Raw genomic sequence first — 25,940 nt, 5'->3', positions numbered from 1 at the left:
TGGAATTTCGACACTTAAATAATAGATTTTACTGGTCTCGACTCGGTAAAAATTACTAGGTTATTAGTGCGATAATTTAATATTTCGCTAAATTAATAGAATTTGGTTCGTCCCGACTGTATTAATTTATAGAGGTTTAACTGTATATGATTTTTTGTTAATAAGTTTAGGATAAATTACGAAACCCCCCTTGAAATTAGGTTAAAATACAAAAAACACCCCACCTATTCGTTATTACTGAAATCCCCCGACTTTTGTTTCCATATTACACCGATCCCTATACAGTGTCATTTTTCACACTATACGATTCTCCATTTCGAGATTTAAATAAAAATCCACGTCACAACAGTATAAATCTCTAATAACAAGCAAGCCCAACAAAATAAAAACAATAAGACACAAATCGTACACGCGTTATAAATCTCAATCAACTTTCATAGACTAGCAAAACTTGCTGGACAAAACACACCCTTAAACAAACCCCTTCGTGCTACAATACAACAATTATTCCAAAAAAAAAGCAACATCAAATTCGCCACAAACTAGCCATCATCTTACAAATTAATCACAACAATTACTAGAGAAAAATTGAAATAAACAAATCATTATTGAAACGAAAATTCGTCGACGTGAAATGACGATTTTAGGTCCTCGAGTCCACTGCGAGAATAGTGGAGAGATTCATGGGCTTCATGTACTTGTCGTCACCGGTCAATATCTGTTGGACTATGATCCGATTGGCCCTTTCAGAAGGGTGAAATGGGTCCCAGAATGCATACAAATCTCTATTTGGGCACAAATTGGACAATGGTGTACAAAGCCCAATTCCATTGTATGGGCCTTGTCCACAACATGCTATCTTTGATGTAATAAATCCTGCAAAATTACGATTTTAGCCCCTGATTTTCAGATCTCGTGGTAACGATAGCATTTATGTCTTGTCAAATGCGTAAATTAGGTTCTAGATTTCGATACAAAATCGAAATAGACGATTTTTATTTAGTAAAAATTATGGTTTTAGTCACTGGATTTTCAGATCATGTGACAGCGTGGCATTTATTTTTTGTAAAATGTGTAAATTAGGTTCTAGACTTTGATACAAAATCGAAATAGATGAACTAATGTCGATGGGAAAAAATTACGGTTTAGCCCCTGAATTTCATATCACGTGACAACGATAGCATTTATGTCTTGTTAAATGTGTAAATTAGGTTCTAGATTTCGATACATAAATCGAAATAGATGATTTTTTTTATATTAAAAAATACGGTTTTAGTCATTTCAGATCACTTGACAACGACAATGGTAGTATTTATGTCTTGTCGAATGTGTAAATTAGGTTCCAGATTTCAATACATAAGTCGGAATAGATGATTTTTTTTAAGTAAAAATTACGGTTTTAGCCCCTGGATTTCAGATCACGTGACAACTATAGCAATTATGCCTAAAATTGTGCCATTCAGGGGCTATCGTAGAATTCCGAAGAATTCGACTTTTTACTAAAATTACATTTTAGCCCCTGAATGGCACAATTTTAGTAAAAAAGTCGAATTCTTCAGAATCCCACGAAAAAAGTGAACATAAAAGAATTTTTTTAATAAAATTTTATAATTAGATATGATTTAATCAAGTGAGTTAGACAATACTAATTAACAATTAATACCTAAACAAAAACAAAAAATAAGTCAATGAACTTACCATATGCCTGAGGATTAGATACAAAGTCCATATGCATAGTGTAAGTATTGGCAGCAACAAACACATCTGCCCCAATTTCACTGTTCACGCTGCTAATCATTTCAGTTAGCTGTGGGTTGAACAACGCGGCCGCCCTCATCAGCTCCACCGCGCACTCGCCGCCCCTGCTCCGTTGCGCCAGCTCAGCCGGCACGCACCCCAACGGCCCTGTTCCGGTCACCAACACCCTTCTAGCTCCCAAATCATACAGCTTCTGCATTTATTAATCGAACAACGACGTGTTACAATTTTATTACCGTCAAAATCGTGACCGCGGAATTAAGCGATTATTAAAAAAAAATTATTATTACCGTCAAAACTTTGCGATACTCGGAAATGAGGAACCGAACGTAGTCCGGCAGCGAAAACTGTCGGGATCTCGCGGAAAACGGCACCAAATAGTAGTTGTTCACGAAGTCGTTCCCGCCAAGCGTGATAAGCACGAGCGCTTGGTTGACCAATGCCCGAGTTTGGTCCGGCCCGATTTGACCGGCGACACGTGTCTGGTACTGCTGGAAGTACTCTATTTGCTTACCAATCCTAATAATATTTAACTGCAACAACACCAAAAATAATAATACTAATAGTTATTAAAAAAATTAACAATTAATTATTAATTACAATTAATTAAATTGTTAATTAAGACATACAAACTGGATTCCAGTGTCATTAAGTATTCCAACTCCTGCAGAAGCAAAATTAGCCCCAACAAGAAGTTTATCGCCCTTTAGAAATGGGCTTAAGTATGGCATTGTTGGCTCCATTCCCAATTGCTCACCTTCAAAAAATTAAAAAATATTATTTATATTTATATATATTTTTGTAATAATAATGAAATAATAATGAATTTGAAATTGTACTTATGATATCGGGAATGTTGAGGCCGTTAGAGAAACGGCCAGTGGGGCGATGAGTTGGATAGTCGATTCCGTAAGGAGGGGAATCTGCACGGGCGCTAGTGATTAGGTAGTTGTTGTTGCCGTTGTCGACGAGCGAGTCGCCGAAAACGAAGAAAGCTCGTGCATCGGCTAGTTGCGGCGAGATCAAGGCGAATGTGACTAGGATTAGGGTTTGAATAAGTGGCCATGCAGAAATTCTTGATGCCATTTTTGTGGATTACAAGATTTGTGTGTGTGTGTGTGTTGGAATTGTGGGATGAGGGATAATTTGAATATGTGATGGGGTTGTATATATATAAGATTTTTTGGAGGTTCAATAAATGGGATTTTTTATGATAGGGGCCACAGAAGAAATAAATAAATAAAAAGGGTAAATTACAATCACCCCCTTGAGGTAAGGTTTATTTATGAAAAAACCCCTACGTTTTCCATAATTACATCCACCCCTTGCAAATTGTAGTTCTCTTACATTAACACCCTTTTGTATGGGGTGGATGTAAGAAACTTACAAACTTCAGGGATTGGGATGTAATATTCTCAAAAGGAATGGGGGTTTTCGTAATTACACTTTACCTCAGGGAGGTCGTTGTAATTTACCCTAAATAAAATGAAAAACAGAGGGATTCTTGAACTTAGAAACAGAGGATTAATTATTCAACTTGCTATATTATATATTTATATATTATGTTGGAATAAAATGGAAAATTAAAATCAAATGTTAATCCCTGCATCAACGAAATTTCGAGAACTATACGTAATTTCTACACGAACAAATCGAGCATTATACGTAACTTGCTCCGTGTATGAAAATTCGAAATACTATTCTTGATTTACATAAAACAAATTGATTTACATCAAAGTGTGACCTTAATTAGTAGGAAGATTTTTAGACTCTTTTGGGGAAATTTTATGTTAATAAATAAATAAATAATATATATATAAACACACACACACACACACACACACAATTCAAGAGTTTATAAAGCTTATAAAGCTAATATCTTATGTTTCATAAGCCAATTAATTTCAATCATAATCATTGCAATAATTGGGGCATTAAATCAATTTGTTTTATTATTATATATAGAACACATTACACATGAGTTTTCCATCATTATCAAGATAGTTAGGGCCCTGCGTTTGGCTAATCTGTTGGATTTTATCTGTAAAAGTGTCGATTCATAAGAGCGCTTTTGGTCCATATTTAATGATACTTTGAAAGGGATTTCACGTTTTTTAATTGATTTTCCAAGAATTTAAGTCCCATGTTTTGTCTTAGGTTTGCTTACAAAAATGAATAAATAATAAATAAATAAATAATATTTATTCTTAACAAAATTGGGTGATTTTTGACATGACATATTTGAAATTGGCTATAAAACACCTAACATTTTTTTATTTAAATAAAACACAACCATTTGGATTGTAATGACAATATGACATGCGTCTTTAGATATAGTGAAACTAGTAAATTTATTACATACATTATAAGGTAAAGATAAAGTGTAATTACAAATTTGAGAAATTGTATCCAACTCCCTGAAGTTTGTATATTTCGTACATCCAACCCTTACAAAAGGGAGTTAATGTAAGAAATCTACTAATTGCAAGGGGTGGATGTAATTATGGAAACTTGAGGGGTTTTTTGTAAATAAACCTTATTTATAAGACATAGTTTAAACTTAAGGGTTTAATTAAAAAGGTTAAAACAGATAGTTCAATTGTTTTTTCAGCTATATTATGAAAGCAAAATATTAATAAGGTTAATATTGTTTTTTAACTAAAAGAAAACCTTAAAATGCAATATATATTGAAAACCATGTGAGTGAATATAAATGTGGTGGGGTATTATTTTGAGCTACCTTATAAATAAATCCCTTTTCTATAATAAAATAAAATAAAATAAAATGTTGGTGTAAGGAAATTGTACAGTCATAAACATCTTCAACTACCCTCATTTATAGTTCTAAAGTTTCATAAATTTGTGCCAAATTTGTTGCTATGTTTTTTAAATAATTAATCTCGAATGAGAGTTCAAATAAATCAATTGAGCTTGTTTGAATTAATTCATCTTAAAATTAATCTCAAATCATTAACTCTTATTTTAAGTTCATTTACAATATTTAATTACAAACATGTTAAACATTTGCAATTTACTTATAATTGATATATTAAACTATTTAGAAATTATTATTAATCATTCGAGGTTTAGACTAGCTATATAATAATAATAACAATAATAATAATAATAATAATAATAATAATAATAATAATAATAATAATAATAATAATAATAATAATAATAATAATATAGTAGAACTTCGATAAATTAATGCTCGATAAATTTATAACCTCGATTAAATAATAGTTTCACTTGGTCCCGACTAGGTAAAAACGTGTTAAATTATTAACTTGATAATTTAATAATTCGCTAAATTAATAGAATTTCTCTAATCTCGACTGTATTAATTTATAGAGGTTTAACTATAATAAGTTTATTTATAGTATGTGGGGTTATAAACCAGCTACCGTAACTATTTATTCGGCTCATTAATTATTTTATTTTTTAAGGCCCACAAGTTTTTAATTTGGGGTGACAATGTAACAAACTCATCCCTTTTATTTCCATGCTACAAAAAAATATAATAAAAATAAAATAAAATAATATAATATATATGTGTATATTGTAAAAAAAAGAAGTACCATTACAAAAAGGGCCCCTTTTATTTTTGCAATTATTATTATTTATTCCAAGAATTAAACGAACTTGAAAAAGTAGGTAAGATTTTATTTTCAGTGAGGCAAAAGGAGAGGGGTGGGGGCTAAATGATCAATTGCAGAAAGTTTCGGGTCTGATTTGGTAATAAAATTACTACTTATTTACCTTGAGATATCACCGAAATAGTTAAATTAATTCATCATTTGTGTGAAATAACCAAATACATTATCATATATTAATGTATTCATATGTACCAACAAAATATAATATCAGGGGAAAATAAATAGCTTTGTTTTAAGTAAATTCAATTAAAAAAAAGATAATTTGGTTCACCTCCCTTAAACTTTGATGATTAGACAACCACAATCCAAATATTTATTAAAAGGGTAAATTACAACTACCACCCTGAGGTAAAATCTATTTAGAAAAAAACCATCTCATTTTTAAAAAATTACATCCAGTCCCTGCACTTTGTAAATTTCTTATATTCACCCTTCTACAAACGGGTGTTGATGTAAGAAATCTACAAATTTCAAGGGGACGACTGTATTATGAAAATATAAGTTTTTTTTTTTTTTTTTTTTTTTTTTTTGTAAATAGACCTGATTTTTTAAAAGTTTGACATGTATACCCTCCATCCATTTATTTCGTTAATATAATCGATTAACTTTTATGAAAAATGCATATTTCCCCCTTAACTTTGTAAATTAAATCAAATTACTCATAATGAAATTTGAAAATACACATTGTTCCAAAAAACAAAATAAAATAGCTCGTCTAGTACAATTGACTCTTGATGATAAATATTTAATGCTGATTATCCTTTATAATATTAAGATAAATATGTATTTTCCACACAAATAAAGAATTATTTATTTATTTTACTCCAATTAATGCTGCCAAAATATTATTTATTACTGTATATTTTTTTTTTGTCAGAAGTTGTGTGTACTCCATCTCCTATTGCAGTATTTATTGTTAATTGTTACCAAACTTTGTAGACCATTTATTCTTGTAATTTTTCTTGGTGGACAATCGTATCTTATGTGTTATACTTAGGGGTGACAATCGGGGTACATAAGTCGAGCCTAGGTACGTTCGAACTCAAACACCGTCGAATTTTAAGATTACAAGTTCAAACTCACATACTATCGAATTTTGCAGTTATAGGCTTAAACTCGACTCATCATAGTTAACTTCTAATAGGAACCAGTGCATTAGTGCTGATATAATCGCACCCAAAATTGTGTAATATAGAGTTTGAGCTAGACTAATTCATATACTTGATTAAAATTAATAATTGGAAAATACTATAATTCTTGACTTTACGCAATAAACTTTTTTATCATAGTGAATATCGTATTGTATTTTGCACTAATTGAATTGTATTATTTAACCAAATAAAATAATTAAAAGAAATTAGTCTTTCTTTCTACCTTATATCTTATATCTTAGAGGACCATTTAGTTTTGGGCTAACAAGTTGAAACCCAAGTTTTGATTTGGGTTGAATTTGGAGCCCAATTGAAAATGGACAGAATATAGGATTATTTAATGGGTGAATTGCGTTTTACACCCCATAATTAATCCTAATTGGGGCTTTGCACCCTCACATTTCAAAACTGGCAAAGTCCACCCTTAATTTGTATTCCTCATGGCACAATGCATCCTACATTAGTTTCTTGTGAGATTCTAGCCCAAAAACCAATACATGACGATATTTGAACTTGTGAAAAATAACAATTTAAAGCCTTAGTCTAAATAATCTATTTAATTTCTATCAACTAGACATTTAAAAATAGTATTAATGTCCTACAATTCTTATTCCATTTTTAATTATTAATAAATATTAATTTTATGGAAATATGAAATTTTGAATCATTTTAAAAATTAAAATTGAATCACAATTAGAAATTTATATACATTTTTTACTCCAATGTAGAACATATAAAAAAATTATCAGTTATGTTTTAAATATCTATACAAGTAAAATAATCAAATAATATTAAGTAGAAAACAAAACATAAAGAATAACGAAAATTCCTTCAAAAGTGTATTATATCTCTATATATTGATTCTTTTTGGCTAAAATATCACAAGTAATTGAGGTAGGGTGCATTTTGCAATGTGATGCATATTTTAAGGGTGGGCTTTGCCAAATTTAAGATGGTAGGGTGGCAAACGCCAAATACTATTAATTCTAGGGTGCAAAACACAATTCACCCTTATTTAATTGGTGTGATTAATTAAGATTTAACTAGCAAAATTATTAAATTATTTGTTCGTTTTATATTATATATATACAGTATTAAAACTATTTAAAAACATAATTAAATCGGTAAAAATAAACAATAAATTAATTAAAGATAAATTATATACAATCGGAGATGGACTAGTCGCTCTCTAATTCGTACCTCCGACATGAATCCTCCTCCATCCACACCGCCACCACCGCCGCCGCCGCCGCTTCTGCCACCACCGCCTCCGCCTCCGCCTCCGCCGACCCCAGCCACTTTCCTCTCATCTCACCACCAAAATCCACCACAAGCGCTACCCTCCCTTCCCACCACCCTCTCTAATCTCTCCTCTCTTCTCCATCTCTCCACCATCACCCTCAATTCTCTCCCCGCCCCCATCTCCGCCGCCGCAGATTCTCCTCCCTTCCTCCCCTGCCCTTTCAACCCTAACCACCGTCTCCGTCCTTCATCTCTCTTCTCTCACTACCTCAATTGCCCTTCCTCCGTCTCCCTACATCACACTTTCCAATACCCGCTCACTCTCCACTCCTCGTCCACTACACGCGCCGCCGACCTACCTTCCCTCCCCATCACCACCTCCTCCGACCTCTCCGTCTCTCTTCAGAACTACGTTGACTATAATGCCCCTACCAACAATTTCTTTTACCGAAGCTGTCCTGGCCCTGTCACCCCTTCAATTCGACCCCCATCACTGCTCAATTTACCTAGGGTTTTATATACTGAATGTTGCGACTTCTACAAAGAGCAATCTGAGAAAGAAGCTATGAGGATTTCAGTGAATTTAATTAGGTTTCTTCCGTCGGAAATTTGGGCTATTCGGAGTGAAACCGAAGCGTGGGGTCGTGGTATCCCTGCTTCGTACTCTTCGAGAATACTGCGTGCAATTCTAGGGTTGAGAGACTGCAATTTGCTGCATTTGTATGACGGGATAGTTGCTACTTCACCTAGATACGGCGTAATCATTGATTTTGCCATGAGGAATCATATCGTTTTGTTGGTTAGATTGTGTTTGAAGGCGATTGTTAAGGAAGCTTTCGCGTTATCCGGTTCAATGTTTAGCGATCGAGAACATGAAATGGCGGATAATTCTTTTCCGGGATTGGGCAATCGGAGCTTTGAGTGCCCAATTTTGTCGAAAGCGATGACGTGGTTAGCTTTGCAGTTCGGTATATTGTACGGTGAAGTAAATGGGAAGTTTCTCGCGGTTGATGTGTTAAAAAAATGCATAGTCGAATTTGCACTGCACGCGTCATTGTTTCCTTTGGAACAAAAATATGCTGAATCTAGTGATTTTGAGAAAGTTGATGTTCGGGTCGAAGAACAGGTACAAAGTATTGTGTCATTTAGTGACACTAAACGAGACGAGAGAGAGAATATAAAAGTTGAAACAGTTGGTCACAGTGTGATTTTTATATCCGAAGTTGCTGCAGCTGTGGCAGCATTGCACGAGAGATTATTGATCGAAGAGAAAATCAAGAATTTTCGTAATTCACGACCACTGTCTGCATACCAACGGTATTGTCCATTTATTTCGAATTTATTTATTAAATATTGGCTAACCGATAATTAGTAATCTCCATATGCTTAGAATGTTTTGTCAATGCACCTTTGCTTGTTGTGTTTCGTTGTTTGCATTTTAAGATAAGACGTGGTTTCTGAGATAGAGGCATAATTTGTGGGTATCTTTTGATACAGTAATATGGAGCATGCTTATGTGTCCAAGATAGCTGACGAGGAACGACAAAAACGTCGAGACTATCGACCTATAATTGACCATGATGGGTTTCTTTGGCAGAGATCAAACAATCAGGTATATTCTATATAGTCCTCCGTGTGCAGATGAGAGGTTATTTATTTAATTTTCATTTTTCTTTGGTCGCTTTTTTCTATACATAAATCATCTTTGTGATCATTTAGGACACCAACAAAACAAAGACAAAGGAGGAGTTACTAGCCGAGGAAAGAGATTACAAACGTCGAAGGATGTCATACCGTGGCAAGAAATTGAAACGTAATACTTTGGAGGTAAGGTTTCTATGTTTCAGATTTTATGTTTCTTCTTTATATATATATATATATATATATATATATATATATATATTGTTACATTGTATTGTATACAGATGCCACCGTGACTTTGAAACTGAATAAAAGAGTTTGTTTCTGTGCTTGCTGAATCAATCGTTTATCGCTTTGGTAGCCCATCCTAACAATTAACGAAACCTTAAATCTGATTCTAAACCTGATCATTGTTCTCGACTTTATTTTCTCCTTCTTTGGCCTTAAAGGTGATGAGGGGCATTATAGAGGAATATATGGAGGAAATCAAGCTAGCAGGAGGGATCGGTGACATGTCTAATGCTGTGGTGGAGACAGAATCTTTGGCATCTGAACATTTGAATAGAGATTCTAAGTTACCTGCAGAGAAAAGAGGCAAATCGGTTGATTCAGAAGATTTTGGGGATGACATCCACCGGCCAAAACGATATTCAAATCGGGATCATAGGCATCAAGATCTTGATAAAAGACAAACTAGTCGCAAAGAGACCTTTGCAGAGGATTATTCACCAAAATCGCACCGAAGAAGAAGCAAGTCGAACGAGCGAAAGTATCATAAAAGAGAGAGAGATGAACATGAGAGGGCTAGTAGTAGTAGTCGTAGTAAGAGAGAGAAAAAAGAAGATAATCGGGAGTATGAAAACAGAGGAAAACGAAGAAAAGACAGTTCTTATCGAGAGAGAGATGAAGATGATGGAAGGCATGCAAATAGAAGGAGAAGCAGAACAGAGAGGAATAGTAAATCCCGTTATGAACTAGACGAGATTGAGGATAGATATGATCCTACAGTCTCTCATGATTCTCGTGAGGATTTCTGAGTTTGCTGACGAATCGTTTGTCGACAAATATGGTAATTTTTTTTCATTAGCTTCAGTATTCCCAATTTATTTTACTCTGCAGGTTAACTTTTATTAAGCTCTCGGTTCTTTGGTTTTGTTTGTTCCACAAATATGGCAGCAAGCAGTCTTGGTGGTGTTTGCAATTTATCCATTCATATGTATCCTTCTCTGTATCCTCCTTGCATATTTATTTTTCACTCGGTTTAACTGCTATATATTTTACTCTATTTCACAGGAGAAGATAAAAAACGCAATTAGTTTTTTTAATTGCTTCCTGCTTCTATTTTTAAGCTTAACTGACTCAGCTGTTCGGGTATTTAGCTTCGTATTAATCGGTTTCATTTGACAGTAGTGTTTATGGGGTCTGTTTTCCTTTTAGGTCATGTTTTTGTTCTGAGGTCTCGATTGGTACTTGGATTTGGATTCATTTGCAGAAACGGCGACGAAGAAATTTCCGTAGAGATGGGAGAAGATGCTGCCTTGTCTTCGTTTGTTAGTAAGTATTCTTTGCCATTTAGTTTTTCACTCTTCGTTTGTTTTCTCTTTCTATGTGAATTTTCCGTTCTATCCCCAAAATACAACCAAAACATAGTCAATAATGTATTATGTATACAAATAGAAATGTGGAGTCTATTATCAACTCTCGGTAAGAGAGTAGGTACATGAACAAAATCATTCATAGTAAGTAGCTATCAATCTCAGCTCTTCCGGAAGTCTATTTCCGACACGGGCATTTGTAGATTTTGAGTCGCTCGAGCCTCGACATCCCACATCCTTTCTCGACTCTTATATTCTTTAGACAAATCCATTTTCAAGCACAATAACTACGGAAACTTCTCGAGCACAAGCATCGGATTTTCACGTAGATGGGAATTAGCCAACATCAAGTACTCAAGATTCGGAGGAAAATCGGTGGCAACAGGTAACTTGGTCAATATACCTCGTAGTTTAAGTTGAGTGAGACAAACAAAATTCTTCAATGCACTACACACTTTGGTCTCCCATAACATAACCCCAAAATTCGATATTTAGGCCCAATGTCCGAAAACTAGTAAGCTGTGTTAAGTGCTTGATATTTACATAATCTTCTTCGATGTAGGATAAATATGCATGATGTAGGATAAATATGCAGAGAACCAAAATCTGTATAGAACTTCTACTTGTTGACAACGGTGGCCATTAATCTCAGCTTTTCCGGGAGTTGTTTCATGCACAAGCATTTGAAGATTTCCAATCGTTTGAGCACAAACATTCCATCTCTAAATTTCCTTTTTTTTTTTGGGTACAACGGTTTATATATAAAAAAGAAAGACAAATAATTGAACAATCAACAATTTTCCAATGCAAGCTAGTGAGGGGATTCCACCCCCCCCCACACACACACCCCAATTTTTTTTTTTTTTTTTTTTTTTTTTTGAATTCGATACAGTGGTTTGAATATAAAAAGAAAGACAAATAATCGAACAATCAACAAATTTTCAAACTCATTTCTATGCTTGTCACCATCCATATTCTTCTACTCTTCGAGTAATACAGTGATTAATCTCAGCTTTTCTGGGAGTTTTTTCACGAGACTCGAACAATTGTATATTTCTAATCGTTTGAGCTCCGGCATTCCTCCTCCTTTTCCGACTTGTATAGTTTCCAGATCCTGCATGTGACGGAGAATAAGGACCTTAAGCTTCGGAAATCCCTTTTCTGATACCTCCATTTCTTGACCTTTATATGCAAGAACCAATTTCAGCCCCAATAACTTTGGTAACTTCCCCAGCACTGGCATTGGGTCGTGAGGGAGACTAGCTAGTACCAAGGTCAAGTAAGAAAGATTTGGAGGAAAATCAGGTAATGTGATAAGTTGACCTCGCAGTTTAAGTTTAGTGAGATTGCACATCGTACCAAGAACGTTCATGCTTATCGAGTTTATGTATACACCGAATACTTTAAGACAAACAAGATTCTTCAATGAGCTACAAAGTGTGCTGAATTTGAAATTAGATGGATAGAGAGCTATGCCCAATATCCGAAGACTTGCAAGTTGTGTTAGGTGCTCGTGAACAAAATTATCCGTCCGGATGTAGGACAGTGTGTGAAGATTCTTTAGAGTATCTATTCTTAGAGGCCCGCCCATAAAGCGATGACCATGATGCATGTACAGATGACGCAGGGTATCCATTTCCCATATAACATTTGGCACATTTGTATAATTTTTCGCTACATCAAGAACCTCAAGTTTTGTAAGGCGACCCAACGAGCGTGGGAGCTCCGATATCTTTGTATTTCTTAATCCCAAGTACCTTAATCCAATCAGTTCACCAATTGTATCAGGCAACTTCTCCAATTTAAAATCTTCAAAATCTAGGATCTTCAGAAGTTCAAAACTTTTCCAATAAGATGGTGTAACATCAATAAAGCCCATAGATCCATGGAAGAAAATAGAGCGAAGATATTTATTTTTACCTGCCGAGTAAGTGAACGCTTCCGTGCTACAATATACAGCACAATGACGAGGTTTATCCGAGGATTGAGAATTCCCATCCTCCCTTCGGATCTCAAAACTTATTTCCTCCTTTGCCTTTCTTATTGATAGCTCGCGAAGAAGATCATGGATGTAACAGTTTTTTACGCTCTCATCTTTCCCCACATCCATTATTTGAACCATATTTCGGTTGATCAGCTGATCCAAATAACTTCGGCCTATTTGCTCGATTGTTTTCTCCACTCCTTGTTGGATCAAGCCATTGGCAACCCACACATGTATCAATCTTTTTGTGCGGATGGTGGCATCTTCTTTGAAGAAGCCTAGACATAAGAAGCACGACTTCAGTTCTGGAGACAAATTGCGGTAACTTAACTCCAGAATTTCTGATACACCGCTTTCCCTTGTTTCCAAATGAGAGTTTATTTCTTTCAAAACATTTTCCCATTTACTCTTCGACGGGCTCCTATCAACCAGTAGGCCTCCGACCACAGAGATGGCTAATGGTAGACCATCACACTTCCTCAAGATCTCTCTCCCTATATCGTACAAGTCTTTTGGACATTGGCCTTTATTGTTGTCAATGAATGCCTTCTTCATTAACAACTTCCAGCTTTCATCAAGGTCTAAAAGTTTCATCTCATGAATATAACGAGCATGCTTTGTGATGTTCCGATCACGACTTGTAAGCAACAATCTACTTCCTTGACCTGTAGAGTTGATGTAATGAAAGGTAGCATAAGATTTTCACCACTTTCGATCTTATAATCAATCCGACTCAATGTTGCATTCTATATTGCACTTCAATAGTAACAATGAGTGTCCAATGCATGTTTCAAGAGATCCTTATTGCATTTTCACGATACAATATTTATCTACCAACAAATGATTGGAAACTACCATGTCAAAACAATTCGTTGTGAGAAGTTGTTATAACATTCCATTGAGACTTGTTGACATGCGCATTCGATGTAAGTTAAAGTTGTCAAACTTTATCACACGTTTTACACGACATCTTATGTTGGCATCTCGCTGTTAACATGTTTTTCAAACAAAATTATATATACATGTTAATTATCTTTATGTTTAAGCTTATATGACTTTAGCTCTGAAAATCGGACATAATGAATAAGAAATGGTTTTTTTGGGAAAATTTTAAATTTTTTCGGAAGTAGAAAATGGTGTTCAATTTCCATTCCAAAAAAATCGGAATGAAAAAATTCATTCCGATTTTGGAATGCCTCGAAATCGGCGGAATTTCGGAAATTCAGAAATTACACTATTTTATAATCTTTTGTTCCAAATTCGGATATAATGGAAATTTTCACAACATTTTTCTATTTTTTTTTGAAATTTTGCTGGAAAATGCAAGAAAATCCAAAAGAGAGTTCGATAAAACACAATAAATAAACACACATGTAGGAACAAAAAATTGCAACATAGATTTTCTTATAAGGAAAAATGTAACATAAACTTTCAGATACCAATAAATGTGTTCTAAGATTTTAATTTACTTGAGCCTTCGGTATCTATAATTTCTGAAGTGATTTTCGCGGTACTAAAATTACGAATACCGTTCACAATATGCTTTTCCTTGTCTCTCTAGCTATTCCAAACCTTCCAAAATCTCCCAAAACCTCCAAAACCTCAAGAACTCTCAATAATCATCTCCAATCCTAAAATCTCACCAAATTTAAAGGTAATTTCTACTCTAAATCACTTATATGTCAATTATTATTAGTTTATTTCATTATTTACATGTTAAACCCCCCTAGAAAAAATCGAATTCTTCATTAATTACTTAAAAATATTAATTATTCATTAATCAGTAATTATAATTAGTTTATTTCGTTGTTATTAATTATTTAAAAATTATTAGCTAATTACTAAATAACTATTAATCAGTAATTATTTATTAATTAATTAATAATTAATTAAAAAGTAAAATTCATTATTATTTATTAATGATTCATTAATAATCAAGTACTCACTAATTAACTAAAATAAAAAATAAAAAAATACAAAGCTTTTACGCGCATGTTGGGCGTGAGAACTATTGTTCCACACCCAATTTGAGCGTGAAACAGTGGTTTCCACGCCCAATATGGGCGTGGATGATGTTTTTCCGGTCCTGATTTGGGCGTGAAAGATGCTATTTCGCACCCGTTTTTGGGCATAAGTTTGAAAACCCTAGAGAGAGAAATCTTTTCGTAAAAATGGTACCGCATTTATTAAGTCCCTTATGATTTTCATATAAAATATAACATAAGTTATATAATGGAATTGCAAAATATATCATAAAATATATTTCAACAAACCATAAAAATATTCGGAATTAAAATTGGATCTGAAATTGGATTTTCCGGTAATTTTATATACCATTCAAAATAAAATCGGAAATCGGAATGAAAAATACGGTCCCATATTCGGATATTTTCGAATCGAAATTGGCGGGATTCGGAAATTCCATTTTGATTTCCACCCCTACTTACAACTCTTCCAAAACACACAAAAATAGACATGTAAGAAGCCATACCTTCAACGGGGAAAAAACTTGCCAAAGACTCCCAATGTTTGTTTTCCCACAGGTCATCAAGAACTATGAAATACCGCTTGCCGCATAGTCGTTCGTGGAGCATCTGTTGTATGCTTGGCAGCGGTAGCTTCTCCATAGTCTCCACTAACTTCAACTTGTTTTCTTTGGGCTCCAAAAGTTGTAGCATTAGCTCTTTAATTATGTCTCTCGGCCTGAAATCACTGGAAACCACAACCCACGCACGGATGTCAAATTGCTTAGCCACAGCAGAATGGTTGTATACTTTCTTGGCAAGAGTTGACTTTCCGATCCCGCCCATGCCAACGACCGTTGCAACAGCTAGACCTTCCCTTCCGTCCAAGATTGCATTTTCAAGGAGTAATTTCATGTCTCGTTCCAAGCCCACCACGTGTTCGTCTTTTTGCCAAGGATACAATCGACGCCGCCATTCAACTTCCCCCACCTCTGATCTTCTAGAAGATTCCGTCATTTCGCCAAGATTTTGTATTCCGTATCTCACACGGCTTCTCTCAATATCTTCGAGCTTGGCTTTGATGGAGTCGATCTCTTTCCCTACCACGTTGAGGTGATACAAATGTTTGGGTATGTAAATCAATCTCTCAAGTGACCATTCACTACTTCTCGGGGTGTCGAATTTGAGAATGAAGGTTTCGATGACATCATCGGCATCTTGAGCTACCTCTCTGATGTCGGATATCCATTGCCGAATGCTCTCGTTCTGGGCTTGTTTTTCTGCCGCGTCTTTCAGGTAACATTGCATTCTTTTGAGCTCGCGTTTCAACCACTTCACCTGTTCCTCGACACCTTGTAGGAAACCGGCCTTTTCGACGACCAACACGCCTAGAGATTTTACTGCAGAGAAAATAGATGCCTCTGCCATATCTTTGCAAGATAGCTATATTTCTGTTGTGGACTTTTTTGTGTATTTGTAAATGGTGGGAGGAGTTGGATTACATAACAAGTAATGCAGCAGAAGCGAACTGGTCTTTCTACCACACGATAAAGACAAACGAACGTGGCTCCCAACGAGGCCTCGTTCACATGTTTATCGAAGAGTTTGTCAAATGTCAACGCTTGGAGTAAAAATAGTACAGTTATGGAAACTTGTCACAATTCTTCAATAGTATTTAACAAAATATAAAACTAGCAACTTTCCAAGTGGAAATATTGAATTAGAGGAGAGGAATATGTGACAAGTTCAACATTTGTTTTAAACGGTTGAGATTATTTGACTACTGTTGTTGATCTAAGGTCCAAATGAATGACAGGAGAATATGTGTGCTTGTTCAACTGCATAACATAACCCAAAATAGTTTTGACCTATTTCCTCCATTGCTGTATTTTCTCCTCTTCTTTCTTGCTGGATAAAGCCTTGTGCAATCCACACTTGTATTCGCTTTCTTGCAGTAATAACGGCATCTTCTTTGAAGAAGCCTAGACACGAAGCACGACTTCAATTCCGGAGACAAATTGAAGTAACTCAACTCCAAAAGCAATTCCAAGCTCTCGTCGGGGTCTAAACATTTCATGTCATGAACATAACGAGCATGCTTTGTAATGTCCCGATAGCGACTTGTTAGCAACAATCTACTTCCTGTATCTGTCCGGATCATAATAGCAGGTGCAATTAGTAATGATCGCACAAGTAAAATAATAAATTCACCATTTTGGATCTTAGATTCTAATTTGATGTTGTTAGGGGTGAAAGTTCGACATAACGGATTAGGATCGACCTATTTGGAAAATTTCAGAATTTTTTCGAAAGTATAAAACCACTTTCAATAGAAAATATTTCTTGAAAAATCAAACCGTAATGAGGTCCGTGTAAGAAGGAAACAAACGTCGGGGGTGTTTTTCGTAATTTAGCCTAAGTTCAGGTTTTTTTGTTCTTCGTAATTTACTCTTCAAAAAATATATAGAGAACCAAAATCTGTATTAAACTTCTATTTGTTGACAATGGAGCTTTTCCGGGAGTTGTTTGATCACGTCTCTCGGCCTAAAATCGCTGGAAACCACAGCCCAAGCGCGGGTCTCAAATCGGTTAACGACTGCGTAATGCGCATACACTTTCCTTGCGAGAGTTGACTTTCTGCTACCGCCCATGCCCACAATACTTGCGATGGATAGCCCTCGGTCCTTCTCGCCCAAGATTGCTTTCTGAAGCAGCAATTCAGCGTCTCCCTCCAAGCCCACCACGTGTTTGTCTTTTTGTCAAGGAGGCAGTTGCCTCCGCCATTCGACTTCTTCACCCTCCGATCTCGTGGACCCCACCTCACCGAGGTTTTGAATCCCGTATCTCTCGCGGCTTCTTCCAATTTCTTTGAGCTTAGCTTTTGAAATTCAACTATTAATGAGACATACATGCTTGCATGAATTATTCCATTTGTCGAACATCCAACCACCTTTCAGCTTTCAGCAAATACTAGCGCGCACCACTTATGCTCCGAAAGCCTCATTCACACGTTTATACAAACACTTGGCGGGCATTGACTAATTGGAAAATTCGGATATTTTAGGAAGTTGTCCCGTTCTTTAAATTCCTGTATATGTCTGGCGTCCGCTGATCAACTCATACTAAATCGTGACGACTCAGCGCAAATTTCCCGGTTGAAATGTCGTGATGATACAAATGGTGCTTGTACCTTATTGAATATAATTGTAATTTTTTTTTTAATTTTTTTTTTTGTTAATTATTTTTAAATGTATGACAGGAATATATGTTGCTGGTTCAACTGTATATTGTCAACTTACATATTATCGATCAAATTCTCAGAACCTGTAAGCCAATATCTCTCTCTCTCCCTCCCTCACTCTATCTCAAGATAACGATACATACATATATATATATATATATATATATATATATATATATATATATATATATATATATATTCCTCGAAAGCCTATTCAAGAATCCTTTTAGTAAAAATGCTATATAATATAATCGTTGCTCTTCACAAACAAAAGATAATATATATTACATCATCATGAAAAGTATAACCCTTTATTAATTACGTCAACATTTTTAAGCAAGGCATGGCTTCAAATAATTTCATTTCCTTTACAACATGGCATGTGAATTAAAAAAAGAAGGGCAAATTACGAAAACCCCCTAAATTTAGGCTAAATTACACGAAAAATACCTCACCTAATTCAGAGTTTTTTTCGGTACAATGGTTTGTATATGAAAAGAAAGACAAATAATCGAACAATCAACGATTTTCCAAACTCGTTTCTACGCTTGTCACCATCCACATTCTTCTACTCCTTCGAGCAATGTTGTGATTAATCTCAGCTTTTCAGGGAGTTTTTTCGCGAGACTCGAACATTTGTATATTTCCAATCATTTGAGCTCCGGCATTCCACCTCCTTTTCCAACTTGTATTGTCTTCAGATCCCACATGTGACGGAGAATGAGGACCTTAAGCTTCGGATATCCCTTCTCTGATACCTCCATTTTTTTAACTTTATAATATGCACTATCCAATTTCAGCCCCAATAACTTTGGTAACTTCTCCAGCACTGGCGTTGGGTCGTGGAGGAGCTCAACTTCTACCAAGGTCAAGTAAGAAAGATTTGGAGGTAAATCAGGTAACTTGGTAAGTTTACCTTCCAGTTTAAGTTTAGTGAGATTGCACATAGTACCAAGAACGTCCATGCTTGTCGGGATCTTGTGTACATTGCGTACTTTTAGACAAACAAGATTCTTCAATGAGCTACAGAGTGTGCTGAATCCAAAATTATACGTATTGAGAACTATGCCCAAAATCCGAAGACTTGCAAGTTGTGTTAGGTGCTCGAGATCAAAATTATCTGTCGAAATGTAGGACAGTGTGTGAAGATTCTTTAGGGTATCTATTCTTAGAGGCTCGCTTATATATTTATTATGATGCATGTAAATATGACGCAGGGTATCCATTTTCCATATAACATCTCGAACATATGTATCATTTTTCGCTACATCAAGAACCTCAAGTTTTTTAAGGCGACCCAACGAGCGTGGGAGCTCCCATATCTTTGTATTTCTTAATCCCAAGTACCTTAATCCAGCCAAATCACCAATTGTATCGGACAACTTCTTCAATTTAAAATCTTCAAAATCAAGGATCTTCAGAAGTTCAAAACTTTTCCAATAAGATGGTTTAAGATCAATAAGTTTCACAGATCCATGGACTAAAAGAGAGCGAAGATATTTATTTTTACCTGCCGAGTAAATGAACTTTTCTGTGCTACAATATAAAGCACGATGACGAGGTTTATTCAAGGATTGAGAATTCCCATCCTCCTTTCGGATCTCAAAACTTATTTCCTCCTTTGCTTTTCGTATGGATAGCTCGCGAAGAAGATCATGGATGTGACAGTTTTTCACGCTCTCATCGTAACTCATATCCTTTACTTGAACCATATTTCGATTGATCAACTCATCTAAATAATTTTGACCTATTTCCTCCATTGTATTTTCTCCTCTGCTTCCTTGTTGGATCAAGCCATTGGCAATCCACACTTGTATCAATCTTTTTGTGCGGATGGTGGCATCTTCCTTGAAGAAGCCTAGACATAAGAAGCAAGACTTCAGTTTTGGAGACAAATTGCGGTAACTTAACTCCAGAATTTCTGATACACTGCTTTCCCTTGTTCCCAAATGAGAGTTTATTTCTTTCGAAACATTCTCCCATTGACTCTTCGACGGGCTCCTATCAACCAGTAGGCCTCCGACCACAGAGATGGCTAATGGTAGACCATCACACTTCCTCAAGATCTCTCTCCCTATATCGTACAAGTCTTCTGGACATTTGCCGTCATTGTTGTCGATGAATGCCTTCTTCATTAACAATTTCCAACTTTCTTCAGAGTCTAACATTTTCATCTCATGAATATAACGAGCATGCTTTGTGATGTTCCGATCACGACTTGTAAGCAACAATCTGCTTCCTTGACCTGTAGAGTTGATGTAATGAAAGGTAGCATAAGATTTCACAAACCAAGTCAAAACAATTCGTTATGAGAAGTTGTTACAACATTCCATTGAGATTCGTTTACATGCGCATTCGACATAAGTTAAAGTTGTCAAACTTTATCACACATTTTACAGGACATCGTTTGTTGTCATCTCGCCTTAAACATGTTTTTCAAACAAAATTACATATACATGTTATTTATCTTTATGTTTAAGCTTATATGACTTATAACTCTTCCAAAAGACATAAAAGTAGACATGTAAGAAGCCGTACCTTCAACGGGGAAAACACTTGCCAAAGACTCCCAATGTTTGTTTTCCCACAGGTCGTCAAGAACTATGAAATACCGCTTGCCGAGCAGGCGTTCGTGGAGCATCTGTTGTACGCTTGGCAACGGTAGCTTCTCCATAGTCTCCACTAACTTCAACTTGTTTTCTTCGGGCTCCAAAAATTGTAGCATTAACTCTTTGATTATGTCTCTCGGCCTGAAATCACTGGAAACCACAACCCACGCACGGATGTCAAATTGCTTAGCCACACCCGAGTGGTTGTATACTTTCTTGGCAAGAGTTGACTTTCCGATCCCGCCCATGCCCACGACCGTTGCAACAGCTAGACCTTCCCTTCCATCCAAGATTGCATTTTCAAGGAGTAATTTCATGTCTCGTTCCAAGCCCACCAAGTGTTCGTCTTTTTGCCAAGGAGACAATCGACGCTGCCACTCAACTTCTCCCACCTCGGGTCTTCTAGAAGATTCCGTCATTTCGCCAAGATTTTGAATTCCGTATCTCACACGGCTTCTCTCGATGTCTTGGAGCTTGGCTTTGATGGAGTCGATCTCTTTCCCTACTACGTTGAGGCGATACAAATGTTTGAGAAAGTAAATCAACCTCCCAAGTGACCCTTCACTACTTCTCGGGGTGTCGATTTTGAGAATGAATGTTTCGATGACATCCTCGGCATCTTGAGCCACCTTTCTGATGTCGGATATCCATTTCCGAATGCTCTCGTTCTGGCCTTGCTTTTCTGCCGCGTCTTTCAGGAAACACTGCATTCTTTCGAGCCCGTCTTTCAGCCACTTCACCTGTGCCTCAACGCCTTGTAGGAAACCGGCCTTTTCGACCACCAACACGCCTAGAGCTTGCACTGCATAGAAAATAGCTGCATCTGCCATAACTGTGCAAGATATCTAGCTATATTTCTGTTGTGGACTTTATTGTGTATTTGTAAATGGTGGGAGGAGTTGGATTATATAACAAGTAATGCAGCAGAAGCGAACTGGTCTTTCTTCTACACGACAAAGACAAACGGAAGTGGCTCCCAACGATTATGCTCCCAACGAGGCCTCGTTCACATGTCTATCGAAGAATTTGTCAAATGTCAACGCTTGAAGTAAAAATAGTACAGTTATGAACTTGTCACATTCTTCAATAGTATTTTACAAAATATAAAACCAGCAAATTTCCAAGTGGAAATATTGAATTAGAGGAGAGGAGTATGTGACAAGTTCAACATTTGTTTTCAACGGTTGAGATCATTTGACTGTTGTTGATCTAAGGTCCAAATGAATGACAGGTGAATATGTGTGCTTGTTCAACTGCATATTGTCAACTTACAATGCTGTCAATTTACATTTTGTGAATCAAAATTCTCAACACCTGTAAGTCCATTCATTTTCAATCAAATTCGTTCATCAATTCACACAATCTCTCTCTCTCTCTCTCTCTCTCTCTCTCTCTCTCTCTCTCTCTCTCTCTCTCTCTCTCTCTCTCTCTATATATATATATATATATATATATATATATATATATATATATATATATATATATATATATATATATATATATATATATATATATATATATATATATATATATGGTAAATTACGGTTGCCTCCCGGGGATAAGGTCAAATTACGAAAAACCTCCTCATGTTTGAGTAATTACAATTACCCCTCAACTATGAATCTTTTCACACATCCATCCTTATGGTGTCAAATTCAACATAATTTTCTAGATTCTGTGGAATATTATCTAGTTTGGACTTTTTTTGTGCAAAAATACTGCAGCTTCTGTGCACCAAAATCCAATATTTACAAGCCAAGCGATACATTTTATGATCATTTTGTTTCAAAATGTGGAGCTCAGATGGGCTAAAATGAGTAGAAACTGGAGAATATTTCACATAATCTAGAAGATTCAACTAAATTTGACCGTAAGGATGGAAGTGTAAGAAAATTCATAGTTGAGGGGTATGGTTGTAATTACCCAAATATAAGGAGTTTCTTTCGTAATTTGACATTACCTCAGGGGTGGCCGTAATTTATTATTTATATATTTTCCTCAAAAGCCTATTCAATAATATTTTATGCTCTGATTGGTTCGTAGAAAATATCTTATATATAAAAGGAATATATTTTGACTATAACCCTAGACCTAAACCTAGGGCCAAATTTGTCAATTACTATTTCAGCAGTTTTTTTCTTTTTTTTTTTGAAAATTATTTCAGCAGTTTTTTTTTCTCCATTTGATTCGATCAATTATTTTGTAATTTTGTTTTTCCGTCCAATATCTTTATTTTCTTATTTTCTTGATTTTTTTATTAGGTACACGATAATTTCCTATTTCCCTGCACATCAGTTACACGTTATGCTACCATCCGAGAAAAAAACACAGCACTCACAAAAACCGCTACAGAGAAAACCGCTTAACTGAACAATAAATTCGGATAAAGAGCTACAAACGAGCAGAAGTATGCAAAACTATATTACTTTTAGCGCAAGTAGGAAGTTAGTTTTTATTTTCAGCTGCCAGCAAATTTCTTTTGTTCGTTTCAAAAAAATCATATGCTATATGTTGTTTTACTTCTACCAATTTTTTATGGTGTTTCATCATGTTTCTATTGAATTTATTTATACAGCCTGTTGCCATGTTTTGCAGGATCGAATTAATATATAACAAGCATAGGTATTTTTTTACTATCCTAAAACTACTACCTTTATTGTTGTGTGTATTATGATGTGTGTGTGGGTTCATATAATATATATAATATACAACTCTCTTTGTTGCTCTTTTTATTGCTATGTAGAAGCGATTTTTATTGATATTTCATCCAATACTGCAATATATAGTTTATTTCTTCTCTAATTTATTGAGATTGCAATTGCAGGTTTTGCACTTCTTTCGAAAGTAAAGAGCTAAGAAGCCTGTCTAATTTGTCCCGATCGACTCCCGAAATTAATCTTGATCTGCTTCAAGATGTGTTCAACACCATCAAGAATTTGAACCTTTTCCTTTTAACACCTATCGATTCAGAAAGTAGAAGAAAAAAATTTGGACAAGATAGAATGGCGCAGCCCATTAAAGAACCCTGATGTAAGAGACAAGCTTGCCATATTCAAAATAAATTTCTTGGGCAAAAAAACATTTTTTTTCTGCAAAAAATTGCCATGCCTCCCCAAGAACAATCTTATGCAAAAGTGAAAATATGGTATGATGATTTCTTCTTTTTTTATTTTTGAATTTTGATCGGGAACATAATTTTATGAAATCTTTCATGCAAATTTTTGTTTCTTTTTGTTGTTCCCTTTTGTCATTGGTTCTGGACAAACTATATATGTAATATGTTTATTTGTATAAATTATCAATTATCTTCAAGTTCATATTTTGTTAGATTTTAGCACCCTTTTTTTCGTCCACTATGTACATAACCGCCCCATATCTTTCTAACAAACAGAACTTCTCACGTGTAGGAACTTCTCCTTAATTCCATTTTTTTGTGATCCGATTTGCATTTTCATAATTTTAGTATATTTGAATTTGGAAGCTCCTCCGCAGAATTTTAGTACAAGTCCAACGAGACAATCTCCGTCTAAAAGTATTCTTGGGGAATGTTTGAAGTTATTGCTATTTTATTTTGGTATTACTATTTACTATAACAGATCATTTCCATACACCTCGGCCATTAACTCATTATTCTCGGCACAGATTTAGAGTTTACGAGTTTTTGCTCTATGTTTTTCCTGTAATATCTGATATATACATAGTAATTGAAAAATATTCTTTTAAGAAACTCACAACAAATGTATTAATATTGCTTTTCTTTGAGTTTTATAGTTTCTCCAGTTGTGGAGACGTTTTATGAATATGCCTAGAAGCTAAGGTTGCTTTTATCTTGAGGATTCTGAATGACAAAAAGATAAATTAAATATAAGAAGATTCGTCTCAAGGCTGCTCGAGTCCAAAATCAATATTTGGTTCATTTACTTATGAACTCACAAGAATTAACTGTTAACATGAGGCAAGACAAACGTACTATAATAACAAATGGATTTTGATTGGCAAGGTAGGTTTTTTCTTTCTCCATCCCTCTCAGATTACTACATTATTTTCATCTTCTCCTTTGTGCTGTAAATTGATTTGATCTATTTGTTAATATTAGCAATGCATTTCCTATATTATTTTTTTTTTTAATTCTGTAAATCACGGGTTGTCAACAATCTTCCAATCTCCTGCCACATTTTCCGATAATTTTTTTTCTAAATGTGTAAAGGATGAGTTGGCATTCTTTTGTTTTGTGTTGTGTCGTGTGTGTGAAGAAACATGGATATGTTTTATTTAGTTGATTTATGATTTTCATTTTACTAACTTCTAGCAATTTTTAGTGATTTGGAAATGGTATTGAATTTAATCTACAAATTCTAGATATGAATATTGTGAAGGATTTACGGTGATTTCTACTTTTTTTTTTTTGATGTCTAACCTTGTAAGCTCAATGAAATGAGATAAGTTTAGTTTCAATCTGCTTAATTTTCTCTCACGTCAATGTGTTGCATTTCTAACCTGCCTTCATGTGAACAAAAGTCTGCCATTTTTCACCACTGGCAAGTGACGAGGCCGTGTTAGAATTTATGAGACACATTGACAATAAATATTATAATTGGTTTTGTTTGCAGTGATATGTTTTATAAAATGGATTAAGAATGTAACTGCACTACATATAATTTATTACGAATGTGTTTTATATGTTGATTCGGGTAAGAGAAACCCAAAATCTCAAAATGCTTTGGTTTTTTTATCAAAACTTCATACATGTGACTCTAAGATTTATAACTTGATTTACATTTTGATTTTCATTGACTTGATGGTATATAAAATATAATTATTTGAAAACGTTTGGTAAAAAGACAATATCTATTAATAAATATTATATTACTATTCTTCTCTATATTATCAATATTACTACTGCATTTTCACTGATCCATTGTTTCCTTGAAATTTGTTCATAATGTTTGTGTTGCTTATCTAACACATATTATTTGCTATGCAATATAATATGTGTTGATACTTACAAATCATTATTGTAATAGATGATTTGCAATAATACTCTTATTTCAATTTTTTGGATATTTTTTCCACTTAATTTTCTGAAGATGTTTTTG

General features: G+C 34.9%; 4 protein-coding genes across 8 annotated transcripts; 1 reads left to right on the top strand and 3 right to left on the bottom strand.

Annotated features, from left to right (window-relative positions):
• Positions 1-417: 417 nt before the first annotated feature.
• Positions 418-2,911, bottom strand: LOC105955497 (GDSL esterase/lipase At5g33370). The gene is made up of 5 exons (XM_012979227.2): positions 2,598-2,911; positions 2,388-2,515; positions 2,049-2,291; positions 1,699-1,951; positions 418-876 (listed from the first exon to the last, which is right to left on the bottom strand). Exons 1-5 carry the CDS (start codon positions 2,842-2,844, stop codon positions 644-646), a joined length of 1,104 nt encoding a protein of 367 aa, XP_012834681.2. The 5' UTR covers positions 2,845-2,911; the 3' UTR covers positions 418-643.
• Positions 2,912-7,700: 4,789 nt separating this feature from the next.
• On the top strand, positions 7,701-11,856 carry LOC105955498 (U11/U12 small nuclear ribonucleoprotein). 3 transcript variants are annotated; one of them, XR_016031927.1, is made up of 7 exons: positions 7,701-9,127; positions 9,308-9,422; positions 9,530-9,637; positions 9,901-10,520; positions 10,628-11,005; positions 11,212-11,431; positions 11,629-11,856. XR_016031927.1 is itself a non-coding variant. In XM_088820154.1 (5 exons), the coding sequence occupies exons 1-4, from the start codon at positions 7,776-7,778 to the stop codon at positions 10,486-10,488; spliced, it is 2,163 nt and encodes a 720-aa protein (XP_088676280.1). In that variant the 5' UTR covers positions 7,701-7,775; the 3' UTR covers positions 10,489-10,520; positions 10,628-11,856. The 3 variants fall into 3 exon arrangements, 1 of the variants encoding a protein (XP_088676280.1); XR_016031926.1 differs by having other exon boundaries at positions 10,628-11,431; XM_088820154.1 differs by having other exon boundaries at positions 10,628-11,856.
• LOC105955309 (putative disease resistance protein At1g50180) lies at positions 11,850-21,726 on the bottom strand. 3 transcript variants are annotated; one of them, XM_088820152.1, is made up of 2 exons: positions 20,774-21,701; positions 11,850-13,695 (listed from the first exon to the last, which is right to left on the bottom strand). In XM_088820152.1, the coding sequence occupies exons 1-2, from the start codon at positions 21,672-21,674 to the stop codon at positions 12,026-12,028; spliced, it is 2,571 nt and encodes an 856-aa protein (XP_088676278.1). In that variant the 5' UTR covers positions 21,675-21,701; the 3' UTR covers positions 11,850-12,025. The 3 variants fall into 3 exon arrangements, with proteins under 3 accessions (XP_088676278.1, XP_088676277.1, XP_088676279.1); XM_088820151.1 differs by lacking the exon at positions 20,774-21,701 and adding an exon at positions 15,522-16,468; XM_088820153.1 differs by lacking the exon at positions 11,850-13,695 and adding an exon at positions 18,528-20,480 and having other exon boundaries at positions 20,774-21,726.
• On the bottom strand, positions 16,728-17,913 carry LOC148770340 (disease resistance protein RPP13-like). The gene is made up of 3 exons (XM_088818831.1): positions 17,904-17,913; positions 17,484-17,746; positions 16,728-17,275 (listed from the first exon to the last, which is right to left on the bottom strand). Exons 1-3 carry the CDS (start codon positions 17,911-17,913, stop codon positions 16,829-16,831), a joined length of 720 nt encoding a protein of 239 aa, XP_088674957.1. The 3' UTR covers positions 16,728-16,828.
• Positions 21,727-25,940: the final 4,214 nt, after the last annotated feature.

Source organism: Erythranthe guttata, chromosome 6 (genome assembly GCF_056151865.1).
Source record: "Erythranthe guttata isolate IM_541 chromosome 6, IM_541, whole genome shotgun sequence".
NCBI classification, from domain to species: domain Eukaryota; kingdom Viridiplantae; phylum Streptophyta; class Magnoliopsida; order Lamiales; family Phrymaceae; genus Erythranthe; species Erythranthe guttata.
Note: the sequence above shows the minus strand (reverse complement) of the source record. Positions and strands in the feature narration are given on the sequence as shown.